Genomic DNA, 23,720 nt, shown 5'->3' with positions numbered 1-23,720 from the left:
TAAAATATTTGGCTCATTTAAGATGCTTAGCAGTGATCTTTGATGAAATCATTCAATGGCCTAGATATTGGTTGAAGCTACACCCATTTCATAGGCATACCACAAGCACCAAAGTGGCCAGTATGGTATGTTTGAGGTGTGCTGTTCTGCACATTGGTAAAGACAGGCTTAGAGTTGTCAATACCCTGAAAAAGGCATTAAGCCATTGACAAATAATTGATCTAATGCTTGTTTGAGAATCCCACTGAAAAGAATTCAAGAAATATGTGACTCGATTTTACGGAGCGCTGTATTCCCTGTCCGCTGCCCCAACTAAAAAGTTGGCAGAGACCCGGCCCACAAAAAGCTGGCCTCTCCGCAGCTATTTTATGCTGGAAGCAGTGTTAATTATCCCAGCTACCCACCCCCCTCCTCCCCCCCTCCCCGAGCTGAGGAGAAGGTCCCACCTTGGATAGCTGCTAATCTGATTGGCTGGCAGATCTATAGTTCCAGAAAAGTCAGGTTTGAGGGTGGGACTACAGGCAGTCCTCGATGAAGAGGAGATAATGGAGCCAGACTTCAAGGTAAGTTGGGGTATCAGCAGGACCTGGCTAGCAGACCTCAGCAAGGGGGTGAGGGGCCAGTTTTGAGCGGCTAAGAAGGAGGATTAAAGGGGGTATAATTTTGGGGGGGGTGCCTCTGATGGGCACATGGGACCTCCAATGGAGGTTCTCCCCTCCCCCAGCCCTCAACACCACCCCTTGCCTGTCACCAGCCCACGCAGAAAAAGCTGCCAGGCAACCCACCTGCTGTGGACCTCCCCTTGTCGTGGATAAAATAGTGGTAGAGGCAGAATGAGACACTTAAGTGGCCATTAATTGGACACTTAAGTCCTTAATAGGCCCAAGGATGTGTGGGCTACCTTAAGCCTCCCCTGTCCATCGTAAAATGGGAGACAGGTCAGGAGCGAGTAGGAAGGTGGTGGGTAGGCCACATGGTGCATTTATGAGCCCCCCATCTTCAAACATGCTGGTGGAGCTGGTAAAATCCAGCCTTCAGTCTAGATGTGGCTTGACTAACAATTAAAGTGACTGTGGGAGGCCACCATCAAAATGACAGGCTTCATGAAAATATTAAACTGAGTGCTCCTCCATGCTCCACAGCAATGCTGAACACCGTTGACAGCATTCATTTGACCCATTCCTGACTGCCTTCCCCCTCTCACTTGATTACCCCTCTGCCAATTGCTTACCCCCTCCCTTCTGATTGCTCCCCCACCCGCACCCCCCTTCACTGATTGCTTCTACGCTCCGATTGTTTCCTTTCTCCTGGTCATCTCCCAACCTTGTCCAATCTCAATCCCCCTGATTCCTGGTCATCTCCTCTCCCTCCAATTCACTCCTTGGGCCTGAGGCCTGTGCCTGTCTCCAGTATTTGGTCACTATCAAGCTGTAGGTAGCATCATATTCAAATAGCAGTTCCTCATAGTATTGCAACACATGCTCTTAAAGGTACTATATTCAATTAAAAAGGTATGTTTCTTGCACAAAATAAATTAGGAGAAAGCAAAATAAAAAGAATGCTTCAGGGAAACAATAATGATGGTAAATTGAAGATATCCTTAAAATTACTCTGTTATCTTTCATCGTATTTATGACTTACCTTCCACTAGGGGTATTATTAAAATGGAAGAATAGAAGGGAGAAAAACATCAAAGTGACTTCAATTAAAAACTTCTCATACCTTGCACTAAGGTAAGATTTTTCAGGGTAACTGAATGTTCCCAGTCTTTCAGTTTCAGATCCTCTGTGACATTGTTGAGTACGGCTACCTCATCTTTCAGTTGTTTCTCCATGTTTTGCTGAATGCCTTTCAAGATCTTTGCATCTTCTGACACATTTGCTAATTGTATTTGAAGATGCAGTAGACTTGTATGATGGATGCTAATGTCCTCTGTGATGGTGCTGTTGACTGCATTTAGTGTCCAATGTGCCTCCTTTATCTGCCTGCTCAGATTTCCTACATTTGATGTTATTTGTTTCAAGTTTGCTTGCTGGAGTCGGAGTGTATCCTGTGCAATGTTTAAACTTGTAGATAAATTGTATATCTCTTGTCTGTTTGTTGAACTAAACTGTTGTAAATCATCTTCTAAATCATTCACAGATGCATTAATGTCATCCATACGTGCCTCGAAGCTCTGTAACTTGTTTTCCAGTTTCTGAACAGACTGACTCAGTTGAAAGAATAGGATTGAGTGATTCTGGAAAAGCTCACGCAGTTTGAAAATATTATCCATGACATCTTCCTTGGGTGCCTTCTGTTCCATTGTTTGACGCATGTCTTTGAAGCCTTCGCCTAAGTTTGTAACATTGTCTGTCAATATTTTCCAATCAGCAGATGGACGTTGATATCTGGAAACTGAAAAATGTTAAAACAAGTGTCATGTAAAAACATCCTGCTGCCGCTTGATCTTATGTTTCTTGAACAAAGGTTTCTTTAAACTCGCGATAAAAGTGAACAGTTTGCAATTCTTTGTACATCAATTCATTTATTCCTCAAGTCAGAATTTAAAATATATATATTTTATACAAAATAGTTAAGCTCCTAGACATGTTGCTATCTCCAAAGGATTTATTAAATTTATTGTGCTGATCATTGAAAACTAGATAATTAGTGGACATTTTATACTTGGATAGGGAATTTAATATGATTGTTTGATGTATTGAATGGGAAATATATTTGGACTAAGTACCTGTGTACCAATGTATGACTTTAGTTGCTCCTTATTAGAAATAGGTCATTATACCTTTCTGCAAACCACCTGCTGTGATCAATTTAAAGGAAAAGATTTTTCTTCTGCCAAGCAGTTTACTGACTTTTTCATGCCTTCTCTTCTAAAGTGGCGATTTATACTGGGATGCAGTGCCACTGGACCCAGAAACCCTCTTGCACCTCACCCAAGTGGCTATTCTACCAGGGTGAACCTGAAAATCAATGCCAGTAAAGCACTCAAATGTCAGAATCATACAGCCAACATTATTGTCTTCAGATGCCCACATATTCACGGACATTAGATGCAACTAGATAGCTTATTTTTCCTCTCTAACCCAAAGACACTGAGGCAAATTTGAGCTGGTGGGGGTGGGGTTAAAAATAATCTTCACTTGGGGCATGACATGGATTCACAGCATTTCAGCAGCGTGTTTTAAACTGTGCCCATTTATTTTCCATCAAAGTTGCTATGAACCCTTTCACATTACTGTCAAAGGACAATTTTACCCTCTACTACCCTCAGTGCTCTACTGGCTGAGGTCATCTAAAACCATCACAGGACCTTTTTAATTTTGTGGCTAAGTATCTTCCTCCATTGAATCACAAAGAAAACTTCTTTCCAAATTTTCCTTTTCTAATTAAAAACTTGGTTTTCAAATGATGTTCATTCAAATCATAGATATTTTCTGCACAGATGGAGGCCATTCAACCCATTGGGCAGAATCTTAACAGAACAAAGTCACATGCAGTGGCCGGGGCCAATAATAGGTCAGAAACTCAGTTGTAATTGAACCCGGCTTTTCCTTGTAACTTAGCCACACAATTTGCACCCCATTTCCAAGTTTCCTGACTTATCGCAGCGGACAGGTGTGATGATGAGCCGCATCTGTCAAAGGAAGGATTTCTAATTGAAGGGACTCTGGTAGGGGTCAGACTGGTTGAACCCTGAATCTTCACACTACACAATACTCTAGCTGTGGCCTAACTAGTGTTTTATATAATTTAGGTATAACCACCTTACTCTTATATTCTGTGCCTCAGCTAATCAAGGAAAGTATCCTGCGTCCCTTCTTAACCAGGCTTCCTGTAGTCTACCGCTTACTTCCTCACAATCAAAAACAAGTCTATTTTGTATTATCTGCTAACTTCTTAATCATACCCCTACGTCTAAGTTTAAATCATTGATATACAGCACAAAAGCAAGGAACTGAGCACTGCTGAGCCCTGCTGGAAACAGCTATCCAGACACAAAAACACCCTTTGCTTTCTGTCCCTGAGCCAATTTTGGATCCAACTTGCCACAGTCCCTTGGATCCCATGGGCTTTTAAGTGACACTTTGTCAAAAGCCTTGTTAAAATCCATATAGACTACATCATATAGACTACCCTCATTTACCCTCCTTGCAATATTCAATCAAGTTAGTCAGACACAAAAACTGATGATGAAACCATGGAAAGTCATCGTCCTGAAAAGTTGGGCTGATTTCGTTTGGAGGCCCAGGTCCCGGCAGTGATAGGGTCATGAAGTTGGCCGAACGCGATTGGGTGGTGGCTGACTAATTAATTACCTTAAAGCTCAGAGCACATACAATTAGTGAGCAGTTGCAGGCAATAAGATGCACCACCACCTGACTTGAAAGGCAGCTGCTGGCGCCATATTTAAAGGACTGCCAGCCCTGCAAACAGTGCTGCCTTGTTTTAAAAGGTTGCCTCAGCAACACTGCAGAAGAGCCCCTTAACAGATTTGAAGATCCTTGCTCCCCTCTATAGGACAGAAGGCCTAAGGAGCTGACTGAGAGCCTGCTGCCACCACGGCAGAGGGAATAAAGTGGGTGGCTCCACGGTTCAGTGATGCCTCCCTGCAGGTCTCCTCCAGACTGTAAGGGCAAGGCAGTGGTCCTTTAACCAGGGGAACAGCAAGAAAGGACTGGCCTGTCTGACCAAGCAAGTTTGGGTGGAGATTGCAAAGGAGTTCAGCAGCCTTTAGGCCACCCATGAACATGAGTACAGTGCCACAAGTGGGGCAATGATCTTCTTCAGTCCGCCAGAGTGAGTTCTCCCTACAGCTCTCCCCTTGGAGGCTTGCACGTGGCAACGTGAGATGGTGTGCTAGGTAAGGAGGCAGTGAGCAAGTGGGTGAGACAGCAGCATATCCTTTAAAATACCTCGCAACTTGGTGAGAGCCAGCCGTCTGTCTTTGCTGACCCTCACCACATCCCTGGAGAGCGGACGTATGGAGGAGGCATTTGCGAGCCCCCATCATGGGTCAAAGGGTGGTTACCATCATAAGTGTTGTGGGAAACTCCATGGGGAAACTAGCAAGGTCCTTCTTTCTCCTTGCAGGAGAAACAGGCACGCTACGATAAAGAGTGGGACAAGACTGGTAGAGACCTCCCAGAGCTTTGTGTTCTGACCCTAGTAGAGGAGGCGGCCCTGGGTATGAGTGGGTCCAGGGCAACTGAGCGATTGCTGATGGTGAGACAGGAATGTCAACCCAAGAGAGTGAGTGCACAAGCGCAGGGGCACAAGGTACATCTGGGCAACACGTGTCCACCATTGAACATATGGAGCTCCACGTCAGTCATGGATAAGGAGGGCCCTCAACACCTAAATATTTGTGTTCCTTCATGCAGGTCTCGATAATCCTGAAGGATGCTCATCTGAAGAGAGCAGGGGACATCTGTCCACTTCTGAGGAGGAGGACCTCAGAGGGTGCAGCACCCTCCACCAGCCCAGATATTCTGAAATTGGTGGGCATCCGTTCGCTATTAGATTCAGGGACACAGTCTGGTGAGCACAGCGTGACACACCCAAGCAGCTGCCAGAGGTTAAGGCAGTCGAGGTCACTGACAGTCAGAGAACTGCGGGAGGCCAGGCCCATGCTGAGCCCCAGGCTGATTACAGGCCTCTGGAGTTGGCAACACAGCACCTGCTGGAGCTGCAGCGAGAGGTAAGGGAAAATCCGGCGTAGCTGCCAGAGGCTGTGCACAGCCATGTGCAAATGATGGAGGAGTTCATCCAGGCCATGGATGCTGCCATATATCAGGTGTGCATGCACACAGCTTCATTCCTTAAGAGGTTGTCAACTGTCCTGGAGCGCCAGATCCAGCAGACCAGTCAGTGGCTGCTGGAGATGCACGCTGACCTGTACCATCACTTTATTCATGTGCTCTATGCAGCAGTGGCAAGACAAGAGGGGGACAGGGTGCCTGGAGTATCCAGCAGGTGCTCGTCCTTCTCAGGGCAGCAAAGAAGTGCAAGAGTGTCTTGGAAGGGAGGTGGAGCTGCTGCCTTCTGTATCTGGCGTCTCCTCTCATGGCATTCTGAGTGTGGACAGCGGCTCCTCACCCCCTCAGCCAGTGACCCCAGTGTCTCCAGTAGCTGCAATGACAGAGGAGGATCCTACAACCGCGCAGGTTCCCTGCAACATGCTGGGGACCACCAGGCCTCATGCAGCCAGTGGACTGCCTCTAAGGTCATCCCAGGCCTCAGGGCCACTTGATCAGCAGCCTGCCTCCATCTCAGCTGCAAGTACAAGAGTTGCACCTCATAGAAGCACTCGTAAGTGCTTTAAGAAGAGCACACAGACAAACTTGGGGTTCACGGGTGTTCAGGCTTTGTGTATGTTAAGGCTTTATACTCTAATGCCAATCAATAAATGTTACACTTACTACCGTTAGTCATCCAAGCATTTTTTGCTGCCTTGTTAGATGTAATTACAGCCTTACTCCCTCAATGGGCTGTTAGTGTTGGAGAAGGTTGTGTCTGGTCAGCTGTTCAGCTTTGTCAGGGTGCGCTGTGAACCTGGGCGCTGGAGTGTGAGATGAAGGAGGTGACAGCAGTTCCACTTTAAGGTGGTTCTTTATTGCACTGATACAGAAAAGATGCCAGGGGAATGAATGAGATTGTCCTGATTGTCCCTTGCTCATCTCTCATTTCCCTTTGCCTCTGGTGCACGGGGCTCCTCATCCTGTGCCACCTGCTCAGCCTCCTCCACATCCTCCTTGTTGGAAGAGGATTGTCGATCAATAATGTCCTCATTATTCAAGCTGAACACCCCCCCTCCCCGCCTCCCCCACACCCCACCCCCTGCACTGCCCACCCCACCGCCTCTGTTGTGCTAGATTGTGAGAGCACCACAATCACCACTATCTGAGAGACCCTTGCATACTGACAGGCTCCACTGGATTGGTTCAGGTGCCTGTCAGTGCCCAATGGCCTGCTCGATGATCGCTTGGGTAGAACCGTGACAAGTTATGTACCTCTTCTCTCCTGCAGTATGAGGGCTGCTTACAAGCTTGAGTAGCCCTGTCTTCAATGGGTAGCCCTTGTCCCTGAGAATCCGTCTATTAAGATGTGCGGGGAAGTGGAGGTGGAAAAATCTGTGGCTCCTGGAACTACCAAACTGTGTATGCATTATGGCTCCTCCCTGGGAAATGTGCTCACACCTGAAGGATCAGTTTTGGTAGTCACAAGCCAACTGAACATTGATGGAATGGAAGCCCTTGCTGTTGGTGAAGGCCGCTGGCTGGTTTCTGGGAGCCTTGATGGCTACATGTGTGCAGCTGATAACATGTTGCGCTGGGGGAAATCCAGCAATGGCCCTGGATCCGATGGACCTCTCCGCCTGATGGTCTGGATCTGTTTGGTATCTCATTTAGTTGCCGACCCTCTTGAACAGGGTATTGGTCAACTCCTTGATGCACTGATGGGGCCACAGCCTGCCCACACATCTCCCCAATGGATCCCTGGAAAGATCCGGAGACATAGATGTTGAGAGCCATGGTGATTTTCAGGGCCACTGGCATTGGGTGTCCACCAAACCCCATGGATCTCAACTCGTCCAGGAGCATTTTTCAGAGATCAATGACAGCTTCCTTGGAGAGCCTCAGTCTGCACTGATGTTCCGGTTGTGGCCCCATCGCTGCCTGCACCTCCTTCCCTCTGTGTGACACTTCTTGCTCGAGTTGGTGCAGGAAGACTGGATGGATCAGTCCCATGTGAGATGGGAAGTCTGCTTCTCCTGCGTGTTATTTGCAGCCCACATCCCCCAAAACTCTTCCCTTGCTTTTCCCTTTGGAACAGATGACACTGTCCCTCTGTATTACTTGCAGTAGCCTCTCCCCAACATCCCCCATTAGTGCTGTGACGCTTACAATCCCACCCCCATTAGTGCTGTGACCCTCACAATCCCACTCCCCATTAGTGCTATGATGCTCATAATCCCACCCCCATTAGTGCTGAGATGCTCATAATCCCACCCCCATTAGTGCTGAGACCCTCACAATCCCACCCCCATTAGTGCTGAGACCCTCACAATCCCACTCCCCATTAGTGCTGTGACCCTCACAACCCCACTCCCCATTAGTGCTGAGACCTTCACAATCCCAACTCCCATTAGTGCTGAGACCCTCACAATCCCACTCCCCATTAGTGCTGAGACCCTCACAACCCCACTCCCCATTAGTGCTGAGACCCTCACAACCCCACTCCCCATTAGTGCTGGGACTCTCACAACCCCACTCCCCATTAGTGCTGAGACCTTCACAATCCCAACTCCCATTAGTGCTGAGACCCTCACAATCCCACTCCCCATTAGTGCTGAGACCCTCACAACCCCACTCCCCATTAGTGCTGTTACCCTCACAATCCCACTCCTCATTAGTGCTGTGACCCTCACAATCCCACCCCCATTAGTGCTGAGACCCTCACAATCCCACTCCCCATTAGTGCTGAGACTCTCACAATCCCACTCCCCATTTGTGCTGAGACCCTCACAACCCCACTCCCCATTAGTGCTGTGACCCTCACAATCCCACCCCCATTAGTGCTGTGACCCTCACAATCCCACCCCCATTAGTACTGTGACCCTCACAATCCCACCCCCATTAGTGCTGAGACCCTCACAATTCCACTCCCCATTAGTGCTGAGACCCTCACAATCCCACCATCCCTTTAGTGTTGTGACTCTTACAATCTCCCCATTAATTATGAGATCCTCATAATCTCACTGCCCCATTATTGCTGCAACACTCACAATCCCTCTGTTAGTGCTGTGATTCTCACAATCACCCCTTCTTGTTAGTGTTGCAGCACTTAAAATCCCAACAGCCCCATACTCCGACTGCTAGTGCTGCCCACTTTTGCTGCCATCTGGCAGTGGCCTCCATTCCCCACCTTCCCTTTTTCACCACATGTTGCCTCTCAGTATGACTCCCTGGAAGAGGCAGCACTGACCTCTCACCTCCTTGCTGTCTCCTTTAGCCAGGGGGAGCTCTGAAGCCCCGTGCACCGTTCACAAAATCCTGAACACTCTGTAAAATTTGAGTTAAATGGAGTGTAAACTACCTTTACTGATGCTCCGCCACGTTTTCAGTATGAAGTCCGCCCTCCACGGTTCCCACAACACGTAAAGTTTGGGCATGACGTCACTCCAGTGGACTTCTGTTGAGTGCATCCCTGCCCCATTTTATGGCCCCACCCCCTGTCGAACCCATCCTTACGTTGGTAAAATTCCAACCGTTCACTCTTGTTTTATCTCCACCGATGCTGCCTGACTTGCTGAGTATGTCCAGCAATTTTAAGTTTTTAATTCAGTTTTCCAGCATATGCAGTATTTTGCTTTTGTATTAGGCAGACATGATCTTCCATTTACAAATCCATGCTGACTGACCGAGATTAATTTATGCCTTTCTAACTAACAATTAATAACATCCCTTAGAAATTTTTGCAATAGCTTTCCCACCAATTCCCACTGACCTGTAATTGCTCTTTCTCTTCCTGTCTTTTTAACAACAACCTTTATTTGAAATTCCTCCTCTTATTTTAATGGAGCTATTTACCTATTTAAAGGATGAATTAAGCACTTGAGCAGCAATATCTTATTTTGTAATATCAATATTATTGTTTCACTATGGCAAATGATACAAGGCAGTCAGATGGTCTTTGACTATGGCTTTTTTGTTATTCATTCATGGGATGCAAGTGTTACTGGCTAGGCCAGCATTTATTGCTCATCCCTAATTGCCCTTGGTCAGGGGGCATTCAAGAGACAACCACATCATTGTGGATCTGGAGTCACATGTTAGCCAGGTAAGGATGGCAGATTTCCAGATGGGTTTTTACAACAATTAATAATGGTTTCATGTTTATCACTAAACTTTTAATTCCAGATTTTTTATTGAACTCAAATTCCACCATTGGCCATGGCAGCATTCGAACCCAGGTCCCCCAGAGCATTACCCTGGGTTTCTGAATTACTAGTCCAGTGACAATACCACTGCCTCATTGCCTCCCCTCATTGCAGATTGTGTCCTCCATTGATGTTTTGCTTTGATCAAAGACAACTGAAGGAGTACGCTCTTGGATGTTTGTAATAATTGCCTTTTAAACTGTCATTTGGTAGTACAGAACCTGAATAATGCTGAAAAGAGAGACATTTTTGCCAAGATTTTCATAATAGGCAGAGCACAGGCCGTACTCAAATATTTCCCTATTGCTTGCAAAACCCAAAACAAAGTGTTGACTGTTAGATGTGATTCCACGATTGGGCAGCACTTGCTGAACTATCCTGAGTGTGCTAATAGCTACACTAACAACCAATTTAAGATAATCAGTTGAACTTGTAAAGTGGCTCATTTGCACTTGCTCAAATCGACATACATTCAATAGCAGTGGCCCATTATCTGCAAGCAAAAGGAATATGTTCAAGCCTTATGCCTTTTTCGAAATACCCAGAAACTTGGAGCACCTATAGTTCCCCATTGCTTCCTCCATGGCAAACCTCAGCCAATCAGCGTTGATGTGCCAACCAATCAGCACTCCTTTTCTCCTCCAGTATAAATTGTTGTGATGGTTTGAAATTTGGCATTCTTGCATTTGTCCCGATGAGTACAAGACAAAGCTTCAGCAACATATCTCTTTCTTCAGCATTATTCAAGTTCTGTATTACCAATTGACTATTTAAAAAGGCAACTACATTTTTAGTTTATATTGAGAGGGATTGAAATACAAAAAAAACTTGATTCTGTACAAAACTATGGTTAGGTCATATCTGGGATGCAAGACATAATATCACAAGCTGGAGAGTGCAAGCATTCCTGATATATATCCCGGACAGCATGTTTTCATTATAATACACCATTATGTGCAGTTTTAGGTTCTTCACTTTAGGAGAGATATAATCGTGCAACACTAGGTGCAATACTGATATACAAGGATAATAGCAGGGATTAGAGGTCTGAAGTCAATTTAGGGAAATTGAAGGGACATTTAATAGAAGTGTCAAAATGATACAAGTCTAGATAACTAACTTCCGTTAGAAGAAAAGGCAAAGAAGCCATAATCTCAAGAGAGATCCAAAACCCCTAAAAAGTGGAGATGGGGATTAATATAAACCTTTTCATGCAGAGCTTTATTGGAATGTAGCATAAGTTGTGATCAATGTTAAACTTGACTATTATACATTACCCACAACATCACGGTTTCCTGCAAAAAAGTTGTAAATTATCATTTTAATTGAGGAATTCCGATGACATTATGTAAAACATAAGAGAAACAGATGTGACTATCATTACGACCAGGTGACGAGGGGTCGAATGACTCCCCCCTTTTCCCACTCTTTGTTTGACTGTAACAGGGATTTTGTGAAAAGGTCACGCTTGACAGTTTAGTAGTGTTTAACTGTTCACATGCTATGATCATAAAAGGACCAATCAGACAATCTTGAGTTTGACGAAGAAAGAGGTTAGCTTTATTGTACTTAATCCGGTCTAAGTAAAATAATAAAAACCTCCAGACCAGGCATCATCCTGGTAAACCTCCTCTGCACCCTCTCCAATGCCTCCATATCCTTCTGGTAATGTGGTGACCAGAATTGCATGCAATATTCCAAGTGTGGCCTAACCTAGGTTCTATACAGCTGCAGCATGACCTCTCAGCTTTTATACTCAATACCCCTGCCAATGAAGGCAAGTATGCCATATGCCTTCCTGACTACCTTATCCACCTGCGTTGCCACTTTCAGTGACCTGTGGGCCTGTACACCCAGATCCCTCTGTCCTTCGATGCACTTAAGTGTTCTGCCATTTACTGTGTAATTCCTGCCTGTATTAGACCTTCCAAAATGCATTACCTCGCATTTGTCCGGATTAAACTCCATCTGCCATTTCTCCGCCCAAGTCTCCAACCGATCTATATCCCGTTGTATCCTTTGACAATCCTCTTCACTATCTGCAACTCCTCCAACCTTGATGTCGTCTGCAAACTTACTAATTAGCCCAGTTACATTTTCCTCCAAATCATTTATGTATACCACAAACAGCAAAGGTCCCAGCACTGATCCCTGCGGAACTCCCCTAGTCACAGCTCTCCATTCAGAAAAGCATCCTTTCACTGCTACCCTCTGTCTTCTATGACCAAGCCAATTCTGTATCCATCCTGCCAGCTCACCTCTGATCCCGTGCGACTTTACCTTCTGTACCAGTCTGCCATGAGGGACCTTTTCAAAGGCCTTACTGAAATCCACGTATATAACATCCACTGCCCTTCCATCATCGATCATCTTTGTCACTTCCTCGAAAAACTCGATTAAGTTAGTGAGACACGACCTCCCCTTCACAAAACCATGCTGCCTCTCACTAATACGCCCATTTGCTTCCAAATGGTAGTAAATCCTGTCACGAAGAATCTTCTCCAATAATTTCCTTACCACCGATGTAAGGCTCACCGGCCTGTAATTTCCTGGATTATCCCTGCTACCCTTCTTAAACAATGGAACAACATTGGCCATTCTCCAGTCCTCTGGGACCTCACACGTAGCCAGTGAGGATACAAAGATTTCTGTCAAGGCCCCAGCAATCTCCTCCCTTGCCTCCCTCAGTACTCTGGGGTAGATCCCATCTGGCCCTGGGGACTTATCCACCTTAATATTCTTCAAGACGCCTAACACATCCTCTTTTTTGATCTCAACATGATCCAGGCTATCTACACACTCTTCCCTAGACGAATCGACCGCTAAGTCCTTCTCTTTGGTGAATACTGATGAGAAGTATTCATTCATTATCTCTCCCATTTCTTCTGGCTCCACACACAGATTCCCACCTCTGTCCCTGAGTGGGCCTACCCTTTCCCTGGCTACCCTCTTTCCCTTTACATATGTATAAAAGGCCTTGGGATTTTCCTTAATCCTGGTTGCCAGCGACTTTTCATTACCCTTTTTAGCCCTCCTGACTCCTTGCTTAAGTTTCTTCCTACTTTCTTTGTATTCTCCATGGGCTTCATCTGTTCCCAGCCTTCTAGCCCTTATGAATGCTTCCCTTTTCTTTGAGAAGACTTTTGGTCCTCTCTGCCACTGCCCCTGTCAAGGCATGACTCGTATTGTAACGCTTCTCTGCCTCTGTTCTTGGGTGGCAGAGAGGCGTCATGAGCCACCTCTTCAACGGATAGCCCTTGTCACCCAGCAGCCATCCATCCAGTCAGCTGGAGCATTGAAGAGACTTGGCACCTTGGAGTGCCATGGGAGCTGCCAGGGTACGTGCACAGACTTGCAGAATCTGCATCCTGTGGTCACACACTATCTGCATATTCATGGAGTGGAATCCCTTCCTGTTGACAAAGGCACCCGGCTGACCTGATGGCCACATGAGTGCATCCGATGGCACCCTGGACACGGGGAAACCCAGCAATCATTGCAAAGCCTCTAGCTCGCTCATCCTGGCTGGCCTGGTCCATACGGTAAAGAATAAAGATCAGTACCTGCCTGAACAGGGCTTCTGTCAGCGGTTTGACGCAACTGTGGGCAGCTGATTGGGAGACTCCATATAGATCCCCCACTGAGCCCTGGAAAGAACTGGAGGCATAGATGTTGAGGGCCACTTTGACCCTCAGAGCCACTGGCACAGGGTGTCTACCCATACAGTCAGAGTTTATCTCAGGCCTGATCATCTGACAAATGGAGTTCACGCTCTCCCTTGAGAGACGGAGCCTCCTTCGGCACTGCACCTCAGGCATATTGAGGTAGCTGCATTGCCACCTGTAAACCCTGGCAGCAGGATAGTGGCATCTTCTGTGGCCCCTTCTGTCTTGGACTTCCTGCTGGCTCTATACCCCTCGTGCCTGCGCCTCTCCTCCCACAGGTCTCTACCCTGGAAGCTGCATTGGGACATCTGGCCTCCTCTCCCTTATCCCCTCTCTTCCTCCTCAGAGGAGGTGCTACCAGCTGAGAGCACAATCCCCATGACCAGGGTAACAGAAGGCTGTTTGATACCTGGCAGGGTCCACACAGTCTGAATCATCCAGAGACCTTGCAGACAGCAATGAGTCCTGAAATGAAACCTGGAAATGCTAAGAATGAAGCCCTGAACAGAGATGAAGCTGCCAAGTACCAATAAGTCAGCAGCAAACTATCTACCAAATTCCTCACTACTCACACTGGCACTGCTGCTGACCCTTTTTATTTTGCCCCTGGATGAGGTTTTTGAAATTGTTGGCTGGCCGCCTGCCCGTTTCGCCCGTTCGACTTGTGCGAAATCGCACGGGCAATGAAAAATCACCGTCAATTGGACTGTTAATGGCCTTAAGTGGCCTGTTAATTAATGGCGGGTGGGGCTCCAGTACCCGCTCGCGGCCGCTGAGTGAAATATTGCGCGAGTGCACGAAGACGTCTGGGCACTTGCCCAACGTCATTGTGCGTTATTTTATGCCCGATCGGGTTGGGTGCACAGCCCCCTGTCGGATGTAAAATTCTGCCCATGATTATATATATTTTTTTATCTGTCTCCAAATGTATTAACATCTGTGAACTTAGAAAAGCTCTAATAAATAATAAAACTCGAAATACTCACCATGTCAACTCTCCATCTTTGGGGACCAAGCAGAGTTACCACTTCAGAGTTGTCAGAATACAACCTGAAATGTTAACCCTGTTTTTCCCTCCACAGCTGCTTGTTCACATGCTGAGCATTTCCAGAATTTTCTGTTTATATTTCCGGTTTCCAGGAACCAAAGTACTGTGCTTTTGTACGAGAAAATATATTATTATGCTGCACAAAGATCTATTAGAGTGAGGCTTAAAATTATACAGGGCCAATTTGTTTAACATGGTGAATGCCCATTTACCATTGCAAAGATCAGATAAAAGAAGTGTGATCCATTATACAATGTCTCCACATCTTTTACATTGTCCAGGCATTATCACAGCGACAGGATGGGTATAGTTGGGCCTGCAGGCCTCATGACTTCGCATAAATGAGAGTTAGTTGGTATTCCTGGCCTCATGCCCCTAGTTCCTCCTCTCATGTTTATTGGACACAAATGTTTAGCAAGTCCCAAAATAGAGAGGCGTTGAGGTTATTGCTAGGGCCCCTTGGAATGTATGGTCTGCAAAAATCCTAGGGTCAGCCTGAAGAAGAAAGGACCTGGCAGCCAGGAGCACAATCGTAATTATCTTAATGGCAACAGCAACAACAGTTTACATTTACATGAAGTCTTTAACAAGGGGCAGAATTTTCCGCTGGCGGCGGGCGTGATAGGTGGCGTGAGTGGACAATACAGCGCGATCGGTTTCACAATGGTGGGAAGGCAAGTTGTGATTGTCCGCTCAGCCCACTGACGGCGGGCCGCTTTTCCCGCCCTCAGTCATCGGGAACCTCATTGTAATAAATCAGCATATTGCTATCAGGCCATCCCGACCAGGGGGGATTCGAGTGAGGAGTGGAGCTGAGGAGCGCACTGTTTCACTGATTCAGCTGCTGGGAAGCTGCAGTCCGGGAAAAAGGAGAAAAAAATCAACTGTGAGGTTCAGGAAACTGGTAAGTTGATTGACCGGTAAGTGCTCAGTCTAAGGGACAGTGTGTGAGAAATCAGCTTAGGGCAGGCGAGTTAAGGTGGATCTATGAATAAAAAGAGCTAAAGTTTTCAAATAATAAAACAAAATTTGAACACTTTAAAATTAAAATTAAACAATAAAGATAAAAATAGCAATAAAAACTAAAGTAATTTAAACAAACATCTAAAACCTTGTAGTTAAGAAGCATATAACCTTTAGTTGAATTACCTGGAAAAACTCAGCAGGTCTGGCAGCATCGGTGGAGAAGAAATCAGTTAACGTTTCGAGTCTTCATGACCCTTCGGCAGACTCGAAACGTTAACTGATTTCTTTTCCACCGATGCTGCCAGACCTGCTGAGTTTTTCCAGGTAATTCTGTTTTTGTTTTGGATTTCCAGCATCCACAGTAGCTTTTAGCTTTTTGGCTTTATAACCTTTAGTTGTCAGTGGTACTAGCATTCAATAAACATAGTAAATTGTAGCATACATAAGAAGAAAGTAATTATAGTAAATTAATTAAATAACATAAGTTAGAATGGCAGGAGAGGTGTTATGTTGCAGATGTGGGAGTTTTTGGACACCAAGGCAATCCATGACAAACATGTCTGCAGGAAATATAAGTGGCTCAAGGAATTCCAGATCAGGATTATTGATCTGGAAGTCGAAATGCAGACACTGCGCAACATAAGGGAGGGGGAGAAATACCTGGACACTTTGTTCCAGAAGACAGTCACACCTCTTAGAAGAGGGTCATCTGTTTTGGTCAGCAGTGAGGGACAGGAGGATGTGACTGTCAGTGAGGCAGATAATGGGACCGAGCAGACAGTAGTGGAGGCGACTCAGGCTTTGCAATTGTTAAACAGGCTTGAGGTGCTCACAACCTCTGTGGATGAAAGCGAAATCTGCAAGGTGGATGATTTGGCTGGCCATGGCACTGCGGTACAGGAAGCCATTCAAGTGGTGGGGAGCAAAAAGGAATGTAGTGGTAGTAGGGGATAGTATAGTGAGGGGGAATGACACTGTTCTCTGCAGCAAAGAACGAGAGTCCAGATGGCTATGTTGTCTGCTGTGGTTCAGGACATCTGCTCGGGGCTGGCGAGGAACTTGCAGTGGGAGGGGGAGGATCCAGTTGTCGTGATACATGTCGGTACCAATGACATAGGTAGAACTAGGAAAGAGGTTCTGCAAAGTCAGTATGAGGAGCTAGGTACCAAATTAAGAAGCAGAACCTCAAAGGTAATAGTCTCTGGGTCATTACCTGAGCCACATGCAAATTGGCATAAGGCAAATAAGATTAGAGAGACGAATGAGTGGCTCAAGGAATGATGTAGGAGAAGTGGGTTTCGGTTTGTGGGGCACTGGCATCAATGCTGGGGAAAGTGGGGGCTGTACTGTTGGGATAGTTTACACCTGAACCGTGCTGGGACGAGTGTCCTCGCAAATTGCATAACTAGGGAAGAAGAGAGGGCTTTGAAATGAACAAGAGGAGTGAAGGATCAAACTTGGGTAGAGGTAGCAATTCAAGGTGTTGAGTCAAGACAGGAGAGCAAAATAGTAATATGAGAAATGAGGGTCAGAGAATGGCAGGAAGGGACAGAGAAAAAAATCTAAGAATACATCAACAGTCAAGACCAGATGTTACAAAGGTAACAAAAAGACAAAACTGAAGGGTCTCTATCTGAATGTACGTAGCATTCATAACAAAGCAAATGAATTAATGGCCCACATTGGAGTAAATAAATATAATCTGATAGCAATTACGGAGACATGGCTGCAGGCTGCAAACAAAGATTGGTCCTTAATATTGAGGGGTACATAACACTCAAGAAGAATAGGAAGCTAGATAAAGGTGGAGGGGTAGCACTGTTAATCAAAGAGGGCATTGGTGCAATGGTTAGAGATGACCTTGGTTCAGGAGATCAGGATGTAGAATCAGTTTGGGTGGAGAAGAGGAAAAAAGCTATTAGTGGGAGTGGTCTACAGGCCCCCCAACAGTAGCCACAGTGCAGGACAAAGTGTTCAAGAGAAAATATTGTGTGCTTGTGATAAAGGGACAGCAATAATCATGGGTGATTTCAATCTACACATAAACTGGAAAAATCAGATTGGCAGCAGTAGCCTGGATGAGGAGTTCTTAGAATGCTTTTGAGATAGTTTCTTAGTTTCTGGAACTAACCAGAGAACAGGTTATATTAGATTTGGTATTTTGTAACGTGACAGGATTAATTGATGACCTCAAAGTAAAGGCACCCCTAGGTAGCAGCGACCACAATATGAAGGAATTTTACATGCAGTTTGAAAGGGAGAAGAGTGGGTCTAAGACTAATATCTGAAACTTAAATAAGGGCAGCTAAGTGGGGATGAAAGCTGAGCTAGCTGAAGTGAACTGGGAAACTAGGCTAGAGGATACATCAATAGAGAAGCAGTGGCAGATATTTAAGGGAATATTTCAGGGTATTCAGAATAAGTACATTCCTACTATAAACAAAAATTCTAAGGGGAGGACCCACCATACGTATTTAACTAAAGAAGTTAAGGAAAGCATCAAACTTAAGGAAGAAACATACAACTCCAAAAAGATGAGTTGCAGGACAGACGATTGGACAGAAATTTAAAAATGGCAGAGAATGACTAAAAGGTTAATCAGGAGAAAGAAATTAGTGAATGAGGGGAAGCTACTAGAAATGTAAAAATGGATATCAAGAATTTTTACAGGTACTTAACAAGGAAAAGAGTAAGTAAAGTGAGTGTTGATCTAGAGAGTGACAGTGGGGAGTTAATAGTAGATAATAAGGAAATGGTGGAAGAAATGAACAAATATTTTGCTTCTGTGTTCACTATAGAGGATACAAAAAAAATTACAGTAATAGCTGCAAATCAGGAGGTGAATGGGAGAAAGGAACTTGGTAAAATTGAAATCACTAGGGAAATGGTACTGAGCAAATTGATGGAGCTGCAGGCTGGCAAGTCTCTGGGTCCCGATGGACTTCATCCTAGGGTCTTAAAAGTGGTGGCTAAGGAGGTAGTTAATTTTCCAAAATTCGCTACATTCTGGAAAGGTTCCATCGGACTGGAAAGTAGCAAAATAACCCCTCTATTCAAGAAGGGAGGGAGGCAGAAAACAGGAAACTATAGGCCAGTTAGCTTAATGCCTGTCGTGGGCAAGGTATTAGAATTGATCTTTAAGGAGGTTATAGCTGGGCACTTAGAATAGCTCAAGACAATCAGGAAGAGTCAGCATGGTTTTGTGAAAGGAAAATCATCTTTAATCAATTTATTAAAGTTTTTTGAAGGAGTAACAAGCGTAGTGGATAAAGGGGAACCTGTAGACGTACTGTACTTGGGTTTCCAGGAGGCATTTGATAAGGTGCCACATCAAAGATTATTACGGAAAATAAAAGCTCATGATGTAGGGGGTAACATATTAGCATGGATAGAATATTGGCTCGCTGGCAGAAAGCAGAGAGTATGCATAAATGGGTCTTTCTCTGATTGGCAGGATGTGATGAGTGGTGTCCCACAGGGGTCTGTACTGGGGCCTCAACATTTTTATGATTTACACCAATGACTTAGATGAGGGGAGTGAAGACATGGTAGCTAAATTTGCAGATGACACAAAGATATGTCGGAAAGTATGTTATGAAGAAGACATGAGGAGATTGCAGATGGATATAGATAGGTACAAATGGAGTTTAATGTGGGAAAATGTGAAGTTGTTCACTTTGGCAGGAAGAACAAAAAAGCAGAGTATTACTTAAATGGAGAACGGCTGCATAATTCTGAGATGCAGAGGGATCTAGATGCTCTAGTACATGAGTCACAAAAAGTTAGTATACAGGTACAACAATTAATTAAGATGGCTAATGGAATGCTATCCTTTATTACGAGGGAGATTGAATATAAAAGTAAGAATATTGTGCTTCAATTATACAGGGCATTGGTGAGACCGCACCTCAAATAGTGTGTGCAGTTTTGGTCTCCTTATTTAAAAAAGCATGTAAATTGGAGGTGGCTCAAAGGAGGTATACTGCATAGATACCTGGAATGAGTGGGTTGTTTTATGAGGAAAGATTGGACAGACTGGACTTGTTTCCGCTGGACTTAGAAGAGTGAGAGGTGATTTGATTGAAGTATACAAGGTCCTGAATGACCTTGACAAGGTGGACGTCGAACGGATGTTTCCTCTTGTGGGTAAGTCCAAAACTAGGAGGCACTGTTTTAAAATTAGGGGTCGCCCTTTTAGGACAGAGATGAGGAGAAATATCTTCTCTCAATGGATTGTGTGACTTTGGAACTCTCTGCCTCAGAAGGTGGTGGGCGCGGGATCATCGAATATTTTTAAAGCAGAGGTAGGTAGATTCTTGTTAGGCAAGGGAATCAAAGATTATCGGGGTTAGATGGGAATGTGGAAATCGAAACACAAGAAGATCAGCCATGATCTTACTGAATGGCAGAACAGGCTCAAGGGGCCGAATGGTCTACTACTGTTCCTAATTCTTATGTTCTTATGTTGTTAGTTCAGACGCAGCCACATTGATATGATTGGGGTGTGGCTCCTAGCTTATCTGCCCACTCAAGCAACGCAGAGGTATCAAAGTGCCACCAAGTTCTCCAGAGCTCCGTCCTCTGCCCCCGCCCCCCACCCCCGGCGCAGACTGCAAATTCATGAGCACTTTAGTGGACTGCAGAGCACATTGTACAATCTCCTCGCCAATGCTGGCCATGTAGTAGTCACTGCTGGAGGCGCTGACAGCCCCTTGCAATGTCAGCCTCCCGGTTTGGACCAGTCTCTCCCTCAAGCTAACAGGGCGGCCATGCAGCGCACTAATCTCTGGCCATCCAAGTGGTGGCCTGCACTGTCTGGTAAGCATTAAGGGGCCGTCACACTTAACCAGGACAGGTTCTTACTGCACCCATGCTAACCGCGTGACTCTTTCTTTCATCCTGTAGGAGGAGTACATCAGGATCATGGAGCCTGGTGAACTAGGTGTATGCCTGATGGCCAACGATGCCTAGATCCTCTGAAGAAGTGTCATACAAACTCAAAATGTTAACTCAGTCTGTCTCTCCACAGATGCTGTCAGACCTGCTCAGTTTTTCCAGCATTTTCTGTTTTTGTTTCAGATTTCCAGCATACGCAGCACTTTGCTTTTATCTTAAGGAGATAATTAATGCATGGCAGTGGCCTGTGAAAGAGAACACATCATTCACGGCATGGTTGCCTGATGGATGCTACACTGCTGGATCCTCATTTGGCAGAGCAGCGTCGACCTCATCCCTCACCGTTAGCACAGGGCTGGTCCAGAACCTCTAGAAGGCAGGTTCAGCCTACCTGGAGCCGATCATGCGGGTAGTGAGCACTGAGTGGGACATAAGAAACTGTGCCCCAAGATGATAGCTAGCTAGCTCAGAACAAAGTAGTCTGATCAGCTGCTTGGAGACTGGAAGGAGAGAACTGATCACTCCCTCTGTCCCCACTCTCGGACAAGCCCAGGCAAAATTGCACACGTGGACGAGTGAGTATAAGTCTTATTGAGTGTTAGGAGATTTTTTTTTTGAGTGCCAAATAAACATGTTGCGTGCAAACAATAATTTGGGAGTCTTGGGTTGTTGACACCTAGAGTAAACCTCCAAACCAGAAAAGGGGATATTAACTTACAAACTGTGTTGTTTTAGTAGGTTACATTTCCACAGATGCAGAGTATTTCCAGTTTTTTCTGTTTTTTTAATTTCAGATTTCCAGCAACCACAGTATTTATCTTTTGTATGAGAAAATACATTATTATGCTGAACAAAGATCTATTACAGTGAAGCATAAAATTATATGGAGCCAATTTTCTTAACATGGGCAATTGCAATACAAAGATCCTGTACTTCTGCCCCATGCAGTCTTTCTCACACTGTTTAATTTAGCATGTTTCTTATTTGTCACTCCTGTTGCAACTACTTTAGTCATTTTAATATTGCCTTAAGCTGGAACATCTATATCACTGCTTGTGACTTGAACTCTTAGCCCTTTTTTATCTTTAAAGTATAATTTTTACTAATGTTTCTTACTGAGCTTTTTCCATTACCCCATTTATAAAGAACACCAATAGTAAAGGGAACAGCAGTTTGTACTGTATGAGAAAATGCTAATTGGTTGGCAAGTAGACTCTGATTGCTAGAGGCATTGCATGGAGGATGTACCAGGGAACAGTTAACTGCCAAGCTTTTGTTCAAATTCAAACCAGGCAGGTCGACTCTGATTGGTCAAGGCATTGCCCTGGGGAGTGAACCAGGGAATGGCTGCCCCCCAAGCTTTTGTTTAGTTAAAGAAGGTGCAATGTGTGGTCATGCCTCTTCTGTCCTCAAAGGTCAAGGCCCTGTATGCAAACATATGTAGCTTCTAACATGCATATGTGAACCACAATATGAGCCCGACTGATAATCTTAAATTGGTCATCAGTGTAATTCTTAGCACAATCAGGATTGTTTAGCAAGTGTTGTACAATTGTGGAATCATATCTAATGTTGGACACTATGTTCTGAGTTTTGCAAGCATAGGCTGGTTGGATATGGTTTGTACTTTGTTGTGAACAACTGAAGGGATGCGCTGTTTGATACCATCTGCTATCATTGAGATGTATGGCCTACGAGCTTGACATCACTTCCCTACACACCTTATTGGGCTCCATCTTGTGATCAAATTCACCTTTGAAATGGAGCAGTCAAATAAGCTCCCTTTCCTTGATGTGCTAGTTGAGTAATATGCCAATGGGTTCTCTTCTACTATCTATTGCAAGCCTACCTTAACTGGTCAATATACGTGTTGGGATTCCTACAGTTCCATAAGCTATAAATTTGGCCTTATTGGCAACCTTGTAAACAGAGCCCGAGCCATTTGCTCATTGTGCAGGGTCAATGCTGAAATAGGGCGCATCAAAGCCATCCTGTGAGATAATGGCTACCCTGATCAGATCACTGCTCACTGTATAACACATAAACTTATGAATGGGCCCAAGGCTGCTACTTTTGGTCCTGCAAAGTGCACAGTCTACCTCAAATTATCCTGCAAGGGTAAGGTGTCTCAACAATTTGAGCAATAGGTGAAGCTAGCTATTTCACTCTGTTACTTTGCAGTAGCAACACGAGTGGCATTCTTCACTAACAGGTTGCTGCTGTCAAGACAAAAAGACGCTCTGCCTATCACACAACTGAGCAAGGTGGTATATGAATTTTAGTGACGATGTGATGCCAGGTATGTAGGCCATATGTCCCTATGACTGGCAGGAGGCCATAAAACCCTGCTTGTAGTTGTTAAAGAGGTTTCAGTGGGATTGACAGCCTCCTCTGTGGGCACAATTGAGAGGCAAGGAGGGTGTTGCCTATCTGGTGCCAGGGAAAGAGATATCTCAATTTTGTTGGAAAGGGAGGAGGTTATGATAAGGGAGTATTGGGTGTTATAGGCCAAATTAAAAGCAGGGCTTCAAGAGTGGTAACCCCGTGATTATTACGTGAGCCACATGCTAACTGACATAGGAACATACAGATCAGAAATGTGAACATGTGGCTAAATAAGGAAGAATTACATTTTGTGTGACTCCAGCACCAGGACTGGGGCAGACAGGAGCTGTATTGGAATGGGCTGCATTCGAACTGGGCTGGAAAAGATAAATAAGGTGGTAAAAGGTCTTTAAACTATTAGTCATTTGGCAGTACAAAACTTGAGTATTTCTGAAAAAAGAGACATGCTGTCGAAGCTTTTTTCTTGCACTCATGAGGACAGTTCATAAGGATACCAATAGTAAAGGGAACAACAATTTATACTGCATGAGAAGAAAGTGCTGATTGATTGGCAAGTGGACTCTGATTGGTAGAGGCATCACCATGGAGAATGCACTAGGGAATAGTTAACTGCCAAGCTTTTCAAATTCAAACCAGGCAGGTCGACTCTGATTGGTCAAGGCTGCTGAGTATAAGGAAGTGGAACAGGAGAGAGTGGTTATGTCAACACTATGTTAACAATAAAGTTTTGATTTTTTAATGTAAAAATAATGTTTTCATCAGTCACAAAGCTAGACATTTAAAATAACCGCAAGACAGCTAAATGAAGTCATTGTTTCAACAAACTGAAGAGAAGGGAATATTCTTATTACTTCTG

The 23,720-nt window shown here is 44.9% G+C and overlaps 1 protein-coding gene across 1 annotated transcript in view; it reads right to left on the bottom strand.

The window, feature by feature from the left end:
• LOC144680820 (scavenger receptor class A member 5-like) overlaps positions 1 to 23,720 on the bottom strand; it is a 132,727-nt gene that overhangs the window by 65,395 nt on the left and 43,612 nt on the right. The window contains exon 4 of the mRNA XM_078542242.1: positions 1,723 to 2,397. Within this exon, the coding sequence (XP_078398368.1) occupies positions 1,723 to 2,397 (675 nt within the window). The remainder of the gene's footprint in view (positions 1 to 1,722; positions 2,398 to 23,720) is intronic.

This window comes from Cetorhinus maximus, chromosome 5 (assembly GCF_964194155.1).
Source record: "Cetorhinus maximus chromosome 5, sCetMax3.hap1.1, whole genome shotgun sequence".
NCBI classification, from domain to species: domain Eukaryota; kingdom Metazoa; phylum Chordata; class Chondrichthyes; order Lamniformes; family Cetorhinidae; genus Cetorhinus; species Cetorhinus maximus.
This window is presented reverse-complemented; position numbering and strand designations above follow the sequence as displayed.